Here is a 17917-nt window from a genome sequence, read left to right on the forward strand (position 1 = left end):
TACAGGCCGGCTTAAAAATCCTAGGTAACTGCTTATCGAGTATATTAATGTATGTAATAGTTAATATTCTCTACAAAGGTTTCTTCAAGAAACAGTTGAAGGCTTATCTTCCTTTGATTTTCAGCTTTAAAAAAATCATTACAACACACAAAAAAACTTTTCACTAAAATTAGACATTACTATGTATACAGTGCCATCATCAGAAAATGATGACCAAAAACATTTTTCCTCTTATTTAGGATAAGCCATCCTTTTATATAGAGCACTTCAAAGAATTACCGAAATCATTTTGTAGGTTAAGAATTTTGTTATAGTAACTTCTGTTCCTTATGGGTTTAGGTCCTGTACACTTAACCAGCTATATGAATTTTTGTTGATTTTGTGGAGTTTACAAAATATTTTATTATTATGACAAAGTGATGTTTTATATTTTGTTCACCTTTCCTAGGAGTTGCATTTTTATTGATGGATGCTAAAGAATGCTTTACATCAGCTGAAGAAATATTTCTAGCCAAAATTGAGAAGTTTACTAATATTCACCAAAATAGCTTTTTGGTTCTGTCTGCTGCCTTCCATGGGCCTGAGGAATGGAAACTGATGTTCAGGATTCAGCAGAGGTATGGATGAATAGTACTATAGACTTTTCTTAAATTACAATATGCTCACTTTCGTTCTTAATCCTTTTAAACAGGTGAATTGCGTTTTGCCAAAAAATAAATATTATAATATTAACTTGTCACAGTTAACAAAATGCAGGCCTAATGGGTATTCCAAGAATGAGGGTAACAAGTTTCAGAGTTAATGTTGATTTCTGAGATTCTCCTGCAAGACCAAAACAAAAGTGAACATTTTAGTCTGTTCAATCCTGGCTATAAAGTTTATCATATCTTCTGTGGAATAGGGCAGGGCATAAATAAATGACAAGAGCTTTCTCTCTCCTTTCTGCTTACTTAACAGATGTCTATATAAGTTATATAATGTATTTAACTTATGAATTATTTTTCAGATTCCTGGGTAGTAACTTACGGATACTTCCAGTACACAACACAGTAGATGTTATTAATCTTATGTGCACTATAGCTAAGGTGAGTCACCTGAGGAAAATGACACATACATAAAAACTCATAGATTTTAAGGTTCTTGACTTCAAAATGCACACTCTCTTGAGCAGGATTGACAAATACTGTTTCTGTTCCCCTCAGAGAAGTTGCTCTTTCAGCATGCAACTCTTGGAAGCCTGAACTCAGCCTCTCAAGTCTTCTCAATTTACTTCTGGTAGTCATTACCACAATGACTAATTTTAGGCCAAAAGAGCATTTGGCATATATACATTGTGTTGGTCCTACTGGTTACTTAAATCTTCCTTTAAGTTCTAAAATATAATTATTGATCAGGTTGTAGTCAAGAACTGTCAAAGTGCATTCTTTTTTAAAGTTTACTTACTTATTTTGAGAGAGCATGTGTGCGCATGAGCAGGGGGAGGGGCAGAGAGACAGAGAGAGAGAGGGAGAGAGAGAATCCCAAGCAGGGTCCACACTGTCAGCTCAGAGCCCCAGGGAGATCATGACCTGAGCTGAAATCAAGAGTTGGACACTTAACTGACTGAGCCACGCAGGTGCCTCAAAGTACAAACAGTTTATTTTATAGAATGATCTTGACTTCACAAGTTACCATTTTCTTTTCATGCTTGTCCTCTGTGAAGTGTGCCCTAGGCAGAGTTAGGTGTTTCTTACTCTTATACTTGGAACAGATCTTCATTAAAGCAATTCTTAAAGTATTCTTTTGACTTGTTTGAAATTCCTTAAAGACAGAGCTCAGGTATTTTTCTTTTACTGACTTAACTCACACATAGTATTTAGCACAGAAGGTGATTTGATACTTGTTGAATAAGTGAAAGTTTATATTTTTATATGACCCTGTAAAAATAATTTATTTCTGTAAATAATGTTGCATGTTTATAACTTCTTACAGATGGCCTCCAAACCATACATAGATAACATCTGCTATAGAATGGTAACAACTGAGGCTTACATCATTGAGCAAAGTCCTGTTTGGAAAACACTTCAAAAGTTAAAACTGAGTAGTGATTCATTTAACCCAAACTAGAGTATCAATTACAAATGTCCTTTTGGAAGAATATTAAAATAATTAGACCACTTAAATTATAATGTTAAAATATATATTTACTTTAAAGACTTTTAAAAATTTTAAATAAAATGGATATGACCAAAAATGATTTATTTTCAGTTTTGTTGAGTAATTCCTTTAATAATGTTTAGAAAACATTGGTACATACATATATTTAAAAAGTCAGATGCAGGTTTTTAATGATACAAATTAAGTTGGATGGATAAGTATTTACTACAAAATAAAAACACAGCATTTTTAAACTAGCCCCTTAGACTAAAAGGAAAGTCACATATACTTTTTAGCTTTTCCACAAAGGCTACCAGTATTTTCTAAAATTAATCTTTGCAGATGCTTTCATGTTGTAACTGCTGCTAGAGAGGTGGTGATGGAACTCTGCCCCCTAAGACTCCTCCTGAGGCAAGGAAAGGAAGGGAAATTAAGAGAAGCAGCCAACTGGCCCAACTGAAAACTTCTGTGTACACTTTTAGAGTGGTGTGATATCTTATTTGACACTAGGAGTTCTACTTTTTTTTTATGTTTATTTATTTTTGAGAGAGGGAGACAGAGTGTGAGCTGGGGAAAGGGCAGAGATAGGGAGACACAGAATCCAAAGCAAGCTCCAGGCTCTGAGCTGTCAGCACAGAGCCCGACGCAGGGCTTGAACTCACAAGCTGTGAGATCATGACCTGAGCCACCCAGGTGCCCCAACACTAGGAGTTCTAAAATGTGTCATAGCATCTAACTGGAACATAAAGTGTATCAATGTATTTATAAACTCACTACAACTGTATGAATGCATAAAGGCAATTCAACTACATTTTATGAAATTATAACATAAAATTATTAGTTTGTATTGGATTTTCAGTAGTAGGATTTAGAATACATATATGGGCATCATTACCATCTAGATAGATTATCTTTTTAAAACCAAAGAATACTACTGATCCATAATGTGTCATCACAGAAACCAATAACTGAGAAAGGTTACATTTATTTTTCTAGTATTTTACAGAAAAGTTTTTATAAAGATATTAAATAATCATAATGGAAAATACAGTATTTTACTTGTTTTTATTTTGGGAAATGGAGGTTCATTTTATCCCAATATTTTCTTCAGGGGTAGACTTTGTTTTTATTTCAATGAGTTCTTCTACTCGAGCCAGAACACTTTCAATCAAATCAAATGTGAAAAGAGCTGAATGTAGAACCTGCAATGCCAAGGAAAGTTAGTGTTATATTAATGTTGCTGTTAAAGCAAAAAAACAAAGCAGAAAGTCCTCAGCTGGATGTAGCTTAGGAAAATTTCAGATATACCTTAAGCTGCATTTCAGGTGGCATATTAGGGATCTCTTCTCCACCTACAGTTACAGAACAAAGATCTTTAGATTTCTGGACATCTGTTAAGGGAAGAAAAAAATTTAACCATTAAAAATCTCTCAGATTTCAATAATCAATTTATAACCTACTTTCATTATTATATATCTGTTACACTAAAAAGAAATTTCTAGTAATGCCTTTAAGAAATATCCCCACAGATACATAGAAAAGAGCAGAAGATCATTATAGTAGAATTGCCGACTTTAAAAAGTAATTCTGAATCTGAGATTCTTTTTTGTAATTTATACAGATTTACTTGAGAGTGAGGTTGGCGGTGAGGACAGGTAGGGGGATGGACAGAGCCATACCAAAGTTAGTGAAATATACAAACAGAAATACTGGTAATACAGTTAGATTCTTAATCAGAATTTGATCTTAATCTGGTTTTAAAACAGAATATACTTCAATTTGTTTTAAATCTTTGTTAACCCAATTTCAATTTCAACTGGCTTTACAGATCTGTTAAAAATCATTTTAATTATAAATGAAATGACTTAACTGTCATGGTTCCTTGTTTGTTATAAAATAAACAACTATGATATTAGAGAGTTCTTTGTTTTGAATATACATAACAGTTCTAAAATTTGACTAATTTTTAGACCTAACTAAAAATGAAATACACATTACCAACCTTGGCTATTTTCTTGGCTATTTTTAATTTCTGCTTCATAATGTGCTTTTGACATATTAAGTCCTGTATGGAGTGGCTTTAAGAAATTATTCTCAATCTTTCCAAGTTCTGTCCATAATCCAGTCTGTTCAGAAGAATTAATGAAAGAATTAGTTATTTGGTTCAACATTTTTTGATTGCCCACTATTATTAAACACATGTTAAGAGCTCAAGAAACAAAAATAAAATCTGATCCTTGCCTTCCAAGGTAGTTTACTATTTAATAACACATTCATGCATACATTTAGTTATTTTATGTGAATACCAATCAAAATAAAATACCAATCAAAACAAAAATGTACTTTGGATACTACACTCATTCCTATACCATCTGGACAGCTCCTGACTTTGAGATGTGTAACATACAAGTTTTATCCGTGAGAAAATTATTTGAGAATAATCCATATGATGAGACATTTCTTTTCCTGTAAAAACCATCCCTACAATGACTACCTTATATATTCCTTCAACTCATGATCTTTCAATTGATAGCCTTGTCACAGATCTAGTTCTACAGGATTCTTTGCCTTCTCTATTAATGGAAACATTTCTAACACAAAGCTGTTAATGAACTTTCTAGTGATCCATGTAGATAGAAATTTTACCTGCCTAGGACAGCTTAGGGTTATTCTGTCATCCATATTAGAAGTTTTTATGCCAAGAGCATTTCCTCTTATATTACTCAAAGGAGGGGAGTCACAAAGTCTTAATTTTATTAGAAAGGAAGAAAGGGAAATGAGAGGGGAGGGGTGGGTCATGGGAAAGAGAAAGGAGACAGGAGAGAACAAGAGGAGGTAGAAGAAGAGAGAGAAAATTCATTAATTTTATTAAAAGTTTCCAGGGGCTCTTTACAAAGGAAAATAGGTGAAAAAGGGAAACTTAGGAACCCAATTATCCTTAACTAAAAGTGGATCACTTGAAAGCCTATTTTGTATTCAAGTTTTGATTATTCAGTTCCAAATAGTATCTTTTATCATGTATACAAATATGTCATAAAATAGATTTTATTCATAGTTATATAGAAGTTCTTAAATGTCAATGTGCTAGTTAAAAATGTAGATTTCTGTGCTTTACTCGGAGACTTTGAGTAGATTTAGGGCTGAACCCAGGAATCTGCATTTATGCACATAAAAGAATACCCAGATGATTGTGATTAGGACCATATGTTAAGATATAATGATCCGGGGCGCCTGGGTGCCTCAGTCGGTTAAGCGTCTGACTTCGGCTCATGTCATGATCTCGTGGTTCTTTAGTTTGAGCCTTGCATTGGGCTCTGTGTGGACAGCTCAGAGCCTGGAGCCTGCTTCAGATTCTGTCTCCCTCTCTTTGCCCCTCCCCCGCTCATGCTCTGTCTCTCTCACTGTCTCTCTCTAAATCAATAAATAAACACACCAAAAAAAAATTTTAAAAAAAGATACAATGATCCAAGGGGCACCTTCATAGCTCAGTCGCTTAGGCATCTTACTTGGGCTCAGGTCACAAATCTCTCAGGTTTGTGAGTTAGAGCCCCGCATCGAGCTCCGTGCTGACAGCTCAGAGCCTGGAGCCTGGTTTGGAATCTGTGACTCCCCTCTTCTCTCTGCCTCTCCCCCGTTCACGTTCTCTGTGTCTCTCTCAAAAAATAAATAAATGTTAAAAAAAAAAAAAAAAAGATACAATGATCCCATCCAGGGGCACCTGGGTGACTCGGTTGGCTGACCACCTGACTCTTGATTCCAGCTCAGGTCATGATCCCAGGGTGGTGGGATTGAGCCCTGCATCAAGCTCTGCACTGAGCATGGAGCTTGCTTATGATTCTCTTTCCCTCTCTCTCTCCCCCACCCGGGTTCATGTCCTCTCTCTCTAAAAAAATAGCCCTATCCAATGCCAATGAGGAAGAAAATTTTTAATTGAAAATGTTTTTTAATCCTAATTTTAAATAGTCATATGTGGCTACTACCTACTATATTGGACAGTGAAAATCTAGGAGGTCTTTATTAAGACTTTAGTTGTTTTTAATAGCAATTTATTTTAACATATAACACGTTATCATAGAACTTGTAATAAGGCAATAAAAACATGTGGCAAAATTAGGCTACAGCAAATCTGTTGGGAATTCTGTCCAGCTAATTCTACAAATTTTTCATATGATGAACTGTAATTTTAGAAGCATGTAGGAGTGAAGAAGTTGTGGAAATAATATTCCCTCTCTTAAAATTAAGGTTACTAGGTCTTTAAAAAAAATACCACAAGGAAAATCATTTTAAGATTTCTTTTATCTTCAATGTCTAGAAAAAGTAACTTAAGAATTTTAAATAGTTACAATAAGGATAAAGATGTGATGTTCTCACAAATGCTTGCTTTTTTTCTAAAATTTTTTTTAACATATATTCATTTTTGAGAGATACAGACAGCATGAGCAGGGGAGGGGAAGAGAGAGGGAGACACAGAATCTGAAGCAGGCTCCAGGCTCTGAGCTGTCAGTACAGAGCCCACCGTGGGGCTCAAACTCACAAACCATGAGGTGATGACCTGAGCTGAAGTCGGACACTTAACAGACTGAACCACCCAGGCACCCAACAAATGCTTTTTTTAAATTTTTCCCAAGTAGACTCACTTAATGTAGTTAAATTCTTTCAGTTGTAAAGCTTACCTATATATTTCAAAATCCACTGGAGTCTATCTCATAAAAGGAAGACTAGGCAGTTCTGACACATAATGAAATTTATTGCCAGAACAGACAGGGACCTGTCAGGAATAATCAGCCATGACACTGAAGAACTAAAGGAAGGAAACAAATAACACCCAGTTTTCCCCTTTCTCCTTATTTGAATATGATTCTTATTTATGAAGTATTATTTATTCTTATTTACAAAGCATACGATACTTATTTATGAAGTAGTATTGTAGAACTTCTACTGTTCCTAATATTAATACTATAATAATAAGGAATGTGTGTCACCTGAAGTCCTCTTGCTCAGCAAATAATACACAAGGGATATGTTTCAATAAATGAAAACCCAAAATATGGATTACACAGGATTATATGTATGTGTATATATGCCAGATACAGTTATTTTCCTAAATGAAAAGCATATATGCCTATATTATACAATTCAATTTTTAAAAATTCCCAATTCTTGTAGCCTTTACAATCTCACATTGTTTCCTTTGACCTTGTTTTCATTGTACATATTATAAGCACAAATTATTTAGGACAAAGAATGGACAAGCAGGCAGATGGAAAAGGGTATGAGTAGATAGGACAGACAGTGAGGGATAAAATTATGTGTATTAGAATAAATTATTGTAATTTAAAACAACTAACATTTAACATATCATTAATAAAAACTAGGTTGGGGGTGCCTGGGTGGCTCAGTCAGGTAAGCATGTGACTCTTGATTTTGGCTCAGGTCATGATCTCATGGTCGTGAGATTGAGCCCCACATCAGGCTCTGTGCTGACAGTGTGGGAGCTGCTTGGGATTCTCTCTCCCTCTCTCTCTGACCCTTCCCCACTTCCGCTTGTGCATTCCCTCTCTCAAAATCAGTAAGCTGGTTTTGCCAGTTGAGATGGAGGTTCAACTTAAAAACTGAGAACAAACTGAGGGTTGATGGGAGGTGGGAGGGAGGGGAGGGTAGGTGATGGGTATTGAGGAGGGCACCTTTTGGGATGAGCACTGGGTGTTGTATGGAAACCAATTTGACAATAAATTTCATATATTGAAAAAAAATAAATACACTTAAAAAAAAAAAGAAGAGATGGAGGTTCAAGAAAAGTTTTGTTGAATCTGAAGTATGGGAGAAGGTGCCTATAACTTAGAAGAGATAAAGAGAAATGAAATAGGGTGAAGAGGGGAATGACATATGAAAAGAATAAGTCAGCTGACAGTAATCCAGAAGAGCAGGAAAAGAAATGGATGATTATTCAATTATGAATCACTTTGTTTTGTATTTGAATGATCCTCTTAATATCCCTGTATACCTTTCTGACTGCTTTTCAGCTTTTCATCTAGCTAGTTACCCTCTCAGCATGCTTAACTGATCAAAACCAGGTACTGGTAGGAGTCTTTTTGAATAAAACTACCCATAATTCAGCCTCACTAGGGTATCATTTTGATTCTTAATCAAAATGTATAAAAACTCAGAAGCTGTCATTTTTTGATCAGCCATAGCACACAGATTTACCTGTCATGTATATACATGACCTATTATAACTGCACTTGGGAGAAATACTTCTATGATGAACAAACAGGCTCTTAACCTGCCTCAAAGATAACAGGTTGCCCATCTTGGACTGAGTTTTTTGGCTAATCTCTTTGGTATAATAATTCTTATGGTAACTTGCATGGCAATACTTTGGGATATTTGAATCCCAAGAAATTTTTTTAAACCAGTAAATAATAAAGCAATCTTGTAAACTGGCTGTATCCTTTTCTTCACCATTTAATGTTCAAGCCAAATAAAAGGCATTATCTATGGGCATAATAGCAGATATTGCACAATGCTAAACTGCTCTGTTTTCCCTCTCTATGCAGAGGCCCATCTGCTGTCCCTGCAGTACAGTGTTCCATACCTAATAAATCTAACACTCCTAATCAAGAAGATATTATTTCTCCCTGACAGTCAAATTAGGTCATCTCTAGGTGTGGCCTTTCATGATAACTAAAAAAGTAAAAACTTATACCATACCCTAAGGACACCCTCCTGAAGCCTCAGGGCCTCCAATGCTGCTGAATATCACTTGTTAGCTTTTCTGTTTTTACCACAAGCTCCTTTAGGAATCAGGATATACTGTGATTCAAAGGTTCTGGCCATTGCCTGGGGTCATGGCTGTCTCTACCACTTACTAGGTATGGGCCCTTCTGCAAGTTAAAGATCCTTCCTAAGCCTATATTATCTTTGAAAAGCTATATAAAAAAAAAAAAAAAAAGGCAGAAAAGGACACAGCAAACTTCTGATGACAACAGTGTTTTACATTTGATAAAGATTTGGATAAGGGGTGCCTGGGTGGCTCAGTTGGTTGAGTGTCTCTTGATTTCAGCTCAAGTCATGATTCCAGGGTTGTGGGACTGAGCCCCACATCAGGCTCTGCAATGAGTATGAAGCCTGCTTAAGATTCTCTTGCTCTCCCTCTGCCCCTCTCCTCTGCTCTCGCTTTCTCTCTCAAATTAAAAAAAAAAAAAAGACTTGGATTAATCCTATCCATTTGCTACAACTCAGAGATATTCGCTTGAAATTTGTGCATTTCATTTTATGTAAATGTTATCTCAAAGAAAAACTACAGATGGATATTTAACTCTATTGAAATATATGCTGAAATATGTAGGGGCAAGTATGCTCTCTGCATACAGTTTACTATGAAATGCATAAAAAATAGACTGATGAATAGATGGTAGAGAGATGGAGACATGATAAAAGTAGAGTAAAATGTTAACGGTAGCATCTTGGTGGTAAGTCAGTGTGATATTGTAAAATTATATTTCACTTTGGTTGTATGTTTGGAAAACTTCACTGCAAGATGTAGGGGAAAAATAAGCACCCTGTAGAGAATAAGCACTAGTCAATAATAGCAAGTAACTGTTTCTGGCTGAAGAGGGATAAACAGGTCAAAACCCTGCATCTACTAAATTCAGTCAAGAGGGAAGGAAATTGCTACTTACAAACTTCTCATTCCAAATCATGACTGACTTAAATTTTCTTTAAAAAAGCTCTCTGGCATCCTTACATAAAAACCAATTACTTTCATTTCTTTTATTACTTTCTTAAAAAAAAAAACTAAAACCAGATTAACAACACATGTAATTTAGGTAGTTACAATTTAAATAGAGATGACACATTGTGGGAAAACAACTATTAGAATAGGTAGAAAGAGAGGGGAAGATAAAAAGCAAATCTAATTTTACTGTATGACAAATCTTCCTCAAAGTTTTGTCTTCATTGAGTACCTCTAATGATGCACTATTTAAAGAAAAAAAACAAAACACTTCCCACACATTATCCAAAAGGTGCTATTAACAGATTTTAGCGCTGAAAATGCTTTAATTAGAGGATATCAAATTATCAGATGATTTTATTTTAGACATCTTAGACTTACAATCGTGAACTAGAGGTGGAGGCAACTGAACAAGACACCCAAATATATGCTGGGCTCCAAAAGTTTAGTTAACTTACGACTTGCAACTTACCTACCTGACAGGGCTAAGCAATGCTTACAGCAAGATGGCAAGGGTTAAAAAAGAGAAATTGAAAGGGAAGCTGGATGTGAAGTAGTAAGAGCTCCTAAGAATTCACTTCATGTTTCAGAATTCTTATTGACATGTCTCCCAGACTTTGTAGCTGGGTAAGATATTAAATATTGGCTTGTGCATTTTGAATATACTCAGTTTAATTTTTAAAAATTTCACTTACTTGATTGTCTTTTTCATTATCTTTGATAACCAAATATCTCAATAAATTTAATGAAGCCATTATCCTGTTAATTAAAAACACATAACTTGTTATTTACAATACAGTATTATATAATCAGCAATTTCAATGAATAAAATAAGTTAAAACCTTGGGTATATTTTTACAATTATATTTGCCATTAGAAACTATTCCCTTTAACACATCTTTTGTAGTAGTAATTATCACTCTTGTTCTTCAAGTTCACAAAATACAACTGTGAAAATTATAAGGGAGCATTGTTATCTTTTAATACTTGAGAGTATCATCTCTTGCATCCTGAATTTTAAGATTCCTTTATAAATGCTTACAACCACTTATCATCCACTGTGTAGACTAAAAGTGAAATTACATGTTCTATATATAAAAAAAATGATATCCTTGGGGCACCTGGGTGGCTCAGTCAGTTAAGCGTCCAACTTCGGTTCAGGTCATGATCTCACAGTTTGTGGGTTCGAGCCCCCCGTTGGGTTCTGTGCTGACAGCTCAGAGCCTGGAGCCTGCTTTGGATTCTGTGTCTCCCTCTCTCTGTCCCTTCCCCATTCACGCTCTATCTCTCAAAAATAAATAAACATTAAAAATATTGTTTTAGTAAAAAAATGATGTCCTAGAAAACAAAACAATATAACCCAAACATGTAAGTCTTTTATGTAAGTTATACTGAAATTCTTAGTTTTCAGTCACCAATGCTTAGAGTTAGTTGCAAATCCTTATGAGCTGTACAATGGAATGCAGGGTACATCATAGGTATAAAATCATACTATTGGTCATGCTTTTGGAAAGAGGAGTTTTTAATTCTGTTTTTACATAGCATCTAATTACTAAAATATGAAAATCTTTATGTAATTTTATGAATTAACCATAACTCATAACAGGAAAATACACCTTATTTGTTTAGGTTTGCTAAGCAGGGGTTTCACATTTTTTTTAATTTACTATGTGAACCTTAGTAATGGTCAACCTTACCTATCTGAATTTTGAAGTAAATCTGTTTCAGCACCCTCTGGGAGAAAGAGTACCAAATCTAGAAGTGAAATCAGCTGTGGTCCTGTAAACCATTTGTTGTCATGTGTTTTCTGAAAAGCAAAAGAAAAATTGGGAAAGATTTTAAGTAATAGTTGGTAAATTCACGTGTTTTTCTAGTACCCTCACACTACAAAAATAAACATTACACATTTAAAATATGTTTCTAAACTTAAATTTTCATTCATTCACACTATTTCTAGACAATGGGAACAAACTGCCAGTTTGAAAACATTGATGCACTCTTTGTTTTCAGTATGAAATTACTGACTATTCATAAACAGATTAGACTTAAGTTTCCATTGATATTTCAGAAGTACAGAGCAAAACAAAATCATATTCTCAGCTCAAAGAATTAATACAATTTAAATGTATAGTTAATAAAATTTCAAAATTCATGTTTTTAAAAAAGAAATACTAGAAATGGTGAAAAAAATATACCCTAATACTAGATATACATTAGTGTATTCCACAAATGAATATATATATCTCACAAAGTAAAAAAGATAATCAACACCTGAGCTATGCTCTTACCTTTAGTGACACATCAATTTGATTTTTGATATTTTGAATAATGAAAGCCTCCACACCTGAATGATTACTTGTATTCAATAAGCACCTTGAAAGCAAAATTACAATACATTTGAATTTATCCTGGACTCTATTATACTTAAACAATGCTGAAAATTTTACAAATTCAAATGGACCATGTGTTATTTCTAAAAATACAAAAATCTGTGAAGACAATTAGCAAGGTGATCAACCAATTGCCAAATTACTTGTGGTTATTGCTCTAACTGGCAAATTCTATTTTCACTGGATCTTTCCAACAAGAAATTTCTATTAAATCAAATATGAATCTTTTGTGAATATAGTTGCAGTGATTTGACATGGCAAAAATGGGCACTAATAGCCTAAAATCTCCCAAAATTATTCCCTGTGAAGGTAGACTAGCCGTGTTAGACTAACTTAATTGCAAAAAAAGGAAACACAGTATGACTAGCTTAAGAAAGGGGGATTTCTTGGTAGGGACATAGGTAAATCAGAACAGGAAAACTGGTATTAAGACATAAGCATCAAATTATAATTTCATAAACCTGGCCTAAGTCTTATTGATAGAAGTAAAGATGGGATTAAGAATGCTAGTGTTGGCCAATTCCAAAAGAAGACTTACTAGCATTTTGACATTGCCCAAATCGGTGTTTAACTCATTTTTACTACCAGGCATGTCAACAGACTAAAGTCTGCAGGCCAAATCCAACCTGTTGCCTGTTTTGTTTTATTGGAATATATTCACCTCCACTACAAAGGCAAAGTTGAATAGTTGCAACAGAGACTGAGTGATGCATAAAGCCTGTATTTGCTATTTGGCCCTTTACAGCTGCTCTTTAACTCAGAGAGTTGCTAGAATCTTTTCCTTTTCAAACAGCACAATTAATAATCTCTACTTTTAACTTAAAAGTGAATAGCCTATCCAAGTTATAACTCCAGAGCAATTAATTTCAACAGTGAATAATGGAGATTACTGACCTGTAAAGTTCCATCAGGAGACTTATCAATCTCTAATCTCTCTCTAGTCTATTTTAATTTTAGACTACTTCAATTAGTTGAGCTGAAATACTATTATTCATATGAGTCCATAATATTTAACTAACCCTTCTCTACCCATAGGGATAAGAGAATTTATTATAATATGGTTTCCAAGTACAGTCGATTACATGTAAAACATTCTGAAATACTGTAGCCTGGAATAATTAAATGGTATTAATTTGGTTTTTAATCAACTACAACCATTCTTGACAACCATTCTTGATACATACCTAAATAACGTATATTTGCCTTGTGAATCCAACTTGTTAATATACAGCTGAAGCATAGCTAAACTCTTTTTCCTCTAGAATCAAACAAATAATATTGTTACATAAACTGAATGAAGATTACAGTTGACTTTTCAACACAAGGAATTTGAAATGTGCAGGTCCACTTATAGTGGATTTTTTCTGGCATATAGTTCTGTAAATGTACTTTCCTTATGATTTTTTTTCCTATGAATTTTTAAATAACATTTTCTTTTCTCTAGCTTAGTTTATTGCACACATATAGTATATAATGTAACATACAAACCATATGTTAATCAACTGTTCATGTTATCAGTAAGGCTTCTGGTCACTAGGAGGCATTATGGAGTCAAAAGTTATACCTGGCTTTTTGACTAACGCAGGGGGATGGCACCACTAATCCCTGCATAGTTCAAGAGTCAGCTGTAAATTATTCAAGAAAATTTCTCATTGTAAAGGGGCACCTGGGTGGCTCAGTCAGCTGAGCATCCAACTCTTGATTTCAGCTCAGGTCATGATCCCCAGGGTTGTGGGACTGAACCCCACATTGAGCTCTGTGCTGAGCTTGGATCCTGTTTAAGATTCTCATTCATTCATATTCCCTCTCTCTCTTCTCCCCTCCCTCCCTCCCCCTCTGCCCCTCTCCCTGCTCCAACACACAGCCCAGCTCGCTCTCTCTCCCTCTCAAAAAAAAAAAAAAAAAAAAAAAAAAAAAAAAAATCTTCACTCTAACTCATTATTATTTATTTCCAAAACATTTACATACCAATGTCTCAATGGGGCAAAGCGTCATTACTTTGACTAGGCCCTGGAAATAAAAACAAAACAAACAAAAACCACCATTCAGATGATAATAGATTATATAGACAATAAACAACTATATTATCAATGGATACTAAAATTTCAGAGAAGGGAAGGTAGGAGATTTAAAAATTAAGTAAATTTTTCTCTGAGCCTTTCGTTCCACTGTTACATCTGAGGAAGCAAAGTACAATCTGTTTTGTAAGTAATGTTAAATGGGGATGTTACAAAGCATAAATTTAGAAGTGTAATTTACAATTATGTCTAGGGTGGCAAAAAATGAAACCAGACATGGAAAATATAATCCATTCATTAAAAACAATCATTGTTAATATACTAATATCCATGTTTTCCTATTTAAATAGTAGAAAAACAGGTTTCTTCGTTAACATCTAAAGACCCACCTGGCTATGATAACTAACAGATAGTACTAAGCAAAATAAATCATAGGAGAGAAAAAATGCCTTTCTAGTAATGAGTCAATGCATGCCTTGATGGAGTCCTTAGGACTTGAGTTATGAGAAAAGTAAAGGAGCTTCATTTTTAAGGTCCCTACAGAAACAAAGTGTTTAAGAAAATTACGTTTTTCCACCAGATGCTACACTATCAACTATGGTAGCCACTGGTCACATATAGCTATTTAGGTTTAAATTAATTTAAATTAAATAAAATTTAAAATTCGGTTCCTTAACTCTAGCTACATTTCAAGTGTTCAATGTGGCTACTGGCTTTAATACTGTATCATACATAGCTAGAACATTTCCACCATCAGAGCAAGTTTTATTGGACACATGGCACTAGAGTTTTCAAAGGATATGGAGAAGGAAGTAGGAGGAGTCTGAAAAGACCTTTACTTAATTTTAGAATAGGAAAGGGGCTATTTCAGGATCAGAATACACATTTAACTGACCTGAGGTACAGTAAGAAAGCTCTTGATTTCTAAGTACTGGTGAAGTAAACTGTTGTCCTCTATTCTCAATAAACCATTCTCCAACAGATCCTATGGAGATACATATATAGCAAAGTCAACAGCTGCATTTGTGCAATGACTGTGTGTAAATTACAATGGGTGCAAACAAATCTTACCACTCCTTTGGAGAAAACAGACTCTTCTGTTCTGGAAGAGAATATTAAAATCTATCAACATGACTTTCTAAATTGTTTTAAATGATTCTTCATTTTAGGAAAAATAAAGCAAAAATTGAAATTAAAAGACTTTCAAAATATGTATCATTAAGGAAAAATTCTATTGAAGAACTTAGTCAAAATTCTTAATCCACGTATGATCGGTCTTTTGACTTGGCTATTGACATCCAAATCCAACCCAAATCTACCCACTCAGGGCTTACTTCCTAGTATAACAAATCAACGGATCTTCAACAGTAAGTGCTAAGAAACCAATTATACATAATATGATACTATGTATTCCAGTTGATTAATCTGTAAAATCTTTTCAATTCTTTTTATATAAAAATAATAATTAAATGCTTTCCATTTGTGATATTTTTTTCAAGGTATATAATCTTTGTTAATTAAGTATTTAAGCTCTGTGGCAAAAAATATTATTTAAGGCCCAGGTTTTTATTCTAACCATGCAAGGAGTTAAAAGTGTTGTTTTTGTTCAATGACTAAATAGTCTGGAAATCTTAAGAATACAGAATGTAAGATTTAAATCAATACATATTCTCATTGTATGAATAAAATAGAGACTAAAAAGAATGTAAAACCATTAAGACATACATAATACAGTAAATTTACAGAGTTAAAAACTGCTTGTGCCAGGAGACCCTTGGAAATTCCTGCCTTGTAGGCCGAGGCTTTGGACATTTGCCATGTTACAAATCTTCCTTCACCTGGGAAGAGATGGGATTGATAAACTGTCACTAATGTTCCTATAGGATACTACTGAAAGGTCCTGACTGATCGCAAGAGATAATTTAAACATGTTACAAGGAAAGAACACAAAGCATATAGAGTTTTGCAAAATGCTTAAATATGTCTGAAAAATTACACATATTTTTACTCTGTAATTTTTTTCAAAGAGAAAGACCTACATTCTTAATGCCTCAAGTAGAAGTTGTTGAATACAATCACTGTTAATAATCTGAGATATAAAAAGGTGGGGTCAAGACACCTCCTTCCTTTTAATGCAGTTCACATTGTGTCTATGAAGCAAAAACATGGATGAATTTCTTTTATTAACCACCTCACTTAGATGGAGAAGGCTGCAGTGGGACAGAGGTGTTTTAACTTACCAACTTTTGAAATAAGGGGAGAAACATCAGAAGCAGATGACTGGAAACTCCCTTAGAAGCTAATATTTTAATATTTAAAAGAGATTTCTGTTGTAAAACCTCTTTGACTCATTTTTGTTTCATATTTACATCACTGTTTTATAAAATAACCAATTAATTAATTAGGGTCTGGCAAAGAGAAGGTAGTCTCCCCCACTTTTAACAAGAGCTACTTTAACACTATTTAATTCTGAGATGCCATCTAAATGATCTTACCTTTGCAAAAAGACTTCAATGTGCCCCATATTAAATTGCAATAGGTACGATGGGCTAAAACAGACAACATATATATGTATGTATATATCACCCACACGTATTTTTAGAAATTTTGTATACATCAATACTGTTAAAGGTTAAATTGTGCCCCCCTCAAAAAAGAAATGTTAGAATCCTAACCTCCAGAACTTCAGCATATGACTTTATTTGGAGACAGGGCCTTCTTTTTTCTTTTTAATTGGGATGGGCAAGGGGGACAACAGGAACCCCCCCCCCCCACCTGTGAGGTCATTCCTGTGAGCCCGAATCCAGTACAATAGGTGTTCTTATAATAAAGGGAAATGTGGACAGAGACATACACAGAGAGAATGCTATATGAACATAAAGCCAGATTGCAGTGACACATCTACAAGCCAAGGAACATCAAGGATTGCCAGCAAACCACCGTCACCAAGTGGAGAGGCATGGAACAGATTCTCCCTCACAGCCCTCTGAAGGGACCAATACTGCCCATACCTTGACTTGGATTTCCATCCTACAGAACTATGACAAAATACATTTCTGTTATTTTAAAGCTATCCAGTTTGTGGTGTTTTATTATGACAGCCTTCACAAACTAATATACATACCTAAGTCATTTTGATGGTAGTGTGATTAAGAGTATAGGCTCTAGGGATGCCTGGGTGGCTCAGTCAGTTAAGCATCTGACTCTTGATTTTGGCTCAAGTCAGTCATGATTGCATAGTGGTGAGATCAAGCTCCACATCAGCTCTGTGATGGGGATGGAGCCTGCTTAAGATTCTCTCTCCCTCTCCCTCTGCCCCTCTCCTGGGGCTTTCTTTCTCTCTCTCTCTCTCAAGTAAGTATAGGCTCTGGGGGAAGACAAAACTGTTTGAATCCACCTATTCCACTAATTAGTTGTATGATATTAAGTGGTATCTTAACTTGTCTAAGCCTGTTATTTTCATTTGTAAAATGAGAATACTCTATTTCATAGTATTATAAAGATTAGATAATGCATATAAAGCTATTGGCATGTTTAATACATGATGAACATGCAAGTGGTAGCCATTATTGCAGTATTTACACAGAAATATATCGCCAGGTACATTCATAAGTAAATATATAAATGTACACAAAGAA

General features: G+C 34.5%; 2 protein-coding genes across 3 annotated transcripts in view; one reads left to right on the forward strand and one right to left on the reverse strand.

Annotated features, from left to right (window-relative positions):
- CC1H1orf146 (chromosome C1 C1orf146 homolog) overlaps nucleotides 1-2203 on the forward strand; it is a 58878-nt gene extending 56675 nt beyond the window's left edge. Inside the window, exons 4-6 of the mRNA XM_043575570.1 lie at nucleotides 449-617; nucleotides 1007-1085; nucleotides 1972-2203. Coding sequence (XP_043431505.1) covers nucleotides 449-617; nucleotides 1007-1085; nucleotides 1972-2106 — 383 coding nt within the window. The 3' untranslated portion in view covers nucleotides 2107-2203. The remainder of the gene's footprint in view (nucleotides 1-448; nucleotides 618-1006; nucleotides 1086-1971) is intronic.
- Nucleotides 2204-3182: 979 nt separating this feature from the next.
- GLMN (glomulin, FKBP associated protein) overlaps nucleotides 3183-17917 on the reverse strand; it is a 34971-nt gene continuing 20236 nt past the window's right edge. The window contains exons 9-19 of one of the 2 annotated variants that reach the window (XM_043575568.1): nucleotides 16775-16828; nucleotides 15351-15381; nucleotides 15175-15264; nucleotides 14230-14271; nucleotides 13446-13519; nucleotides 12160-12244; nucleotides 11569-11678; nucleotides 10567-10630; nucleotides 4139-4262; nucleotides 3445-3527; nucleotides 3183-3338 (exon numbers count right to left, since the gene is read on the reverse strand). In XM_043575568.1, coding sequence (XP_043431503.1) covers nucleotides 3222-3338; nucleotides 3445-3527; nucleotides 4139-4262; nucleotides 10567-10630; nucleotides 11569-11678; nucleotides 12160-12244; nucleotides 13446-13519; nucleotides 14230-14271; nucleotides 15175-15264; nucleotides 15351-15381; nucleotides 16775-16828 — 874 coding nt within the window. In that variant the 3' untranslated portion in view covers nucleotides 3183-3221. The remainder of the gene's footprint in view (nucleotides 3339-3444; nucleotides 3528-4138; nucleotides 4263-10566; nucleotides 10631-11568; nucleotides 11679-12159; nucleotides 12245-13445; nucleotides 13520-14229; nucleotides 14272-15174; nucleotides 15265-15350; nucleotides 15382-16774; nucleotides 16829-17917) is intronic. The other variant, XM_043575569.1, reaches the window with a different exon arrangement.

The sequence above is a fragment of the Prionailurus bengalensis genome, chromosome C1, assembly GCF_016509475.1.
Source record: "Prionailurus bengalensis isolate Pbe53 chromosome C1, Fcat_Pben_1.1_paternal_pri, whole genome shotgun sequence".
NCBI classification, from domain to species: Eukaryota; Metazoa; Chordata; class Mammalia; order Carnivora; family Felidae; genus Prionailurus; species Prionailurus bengalensis.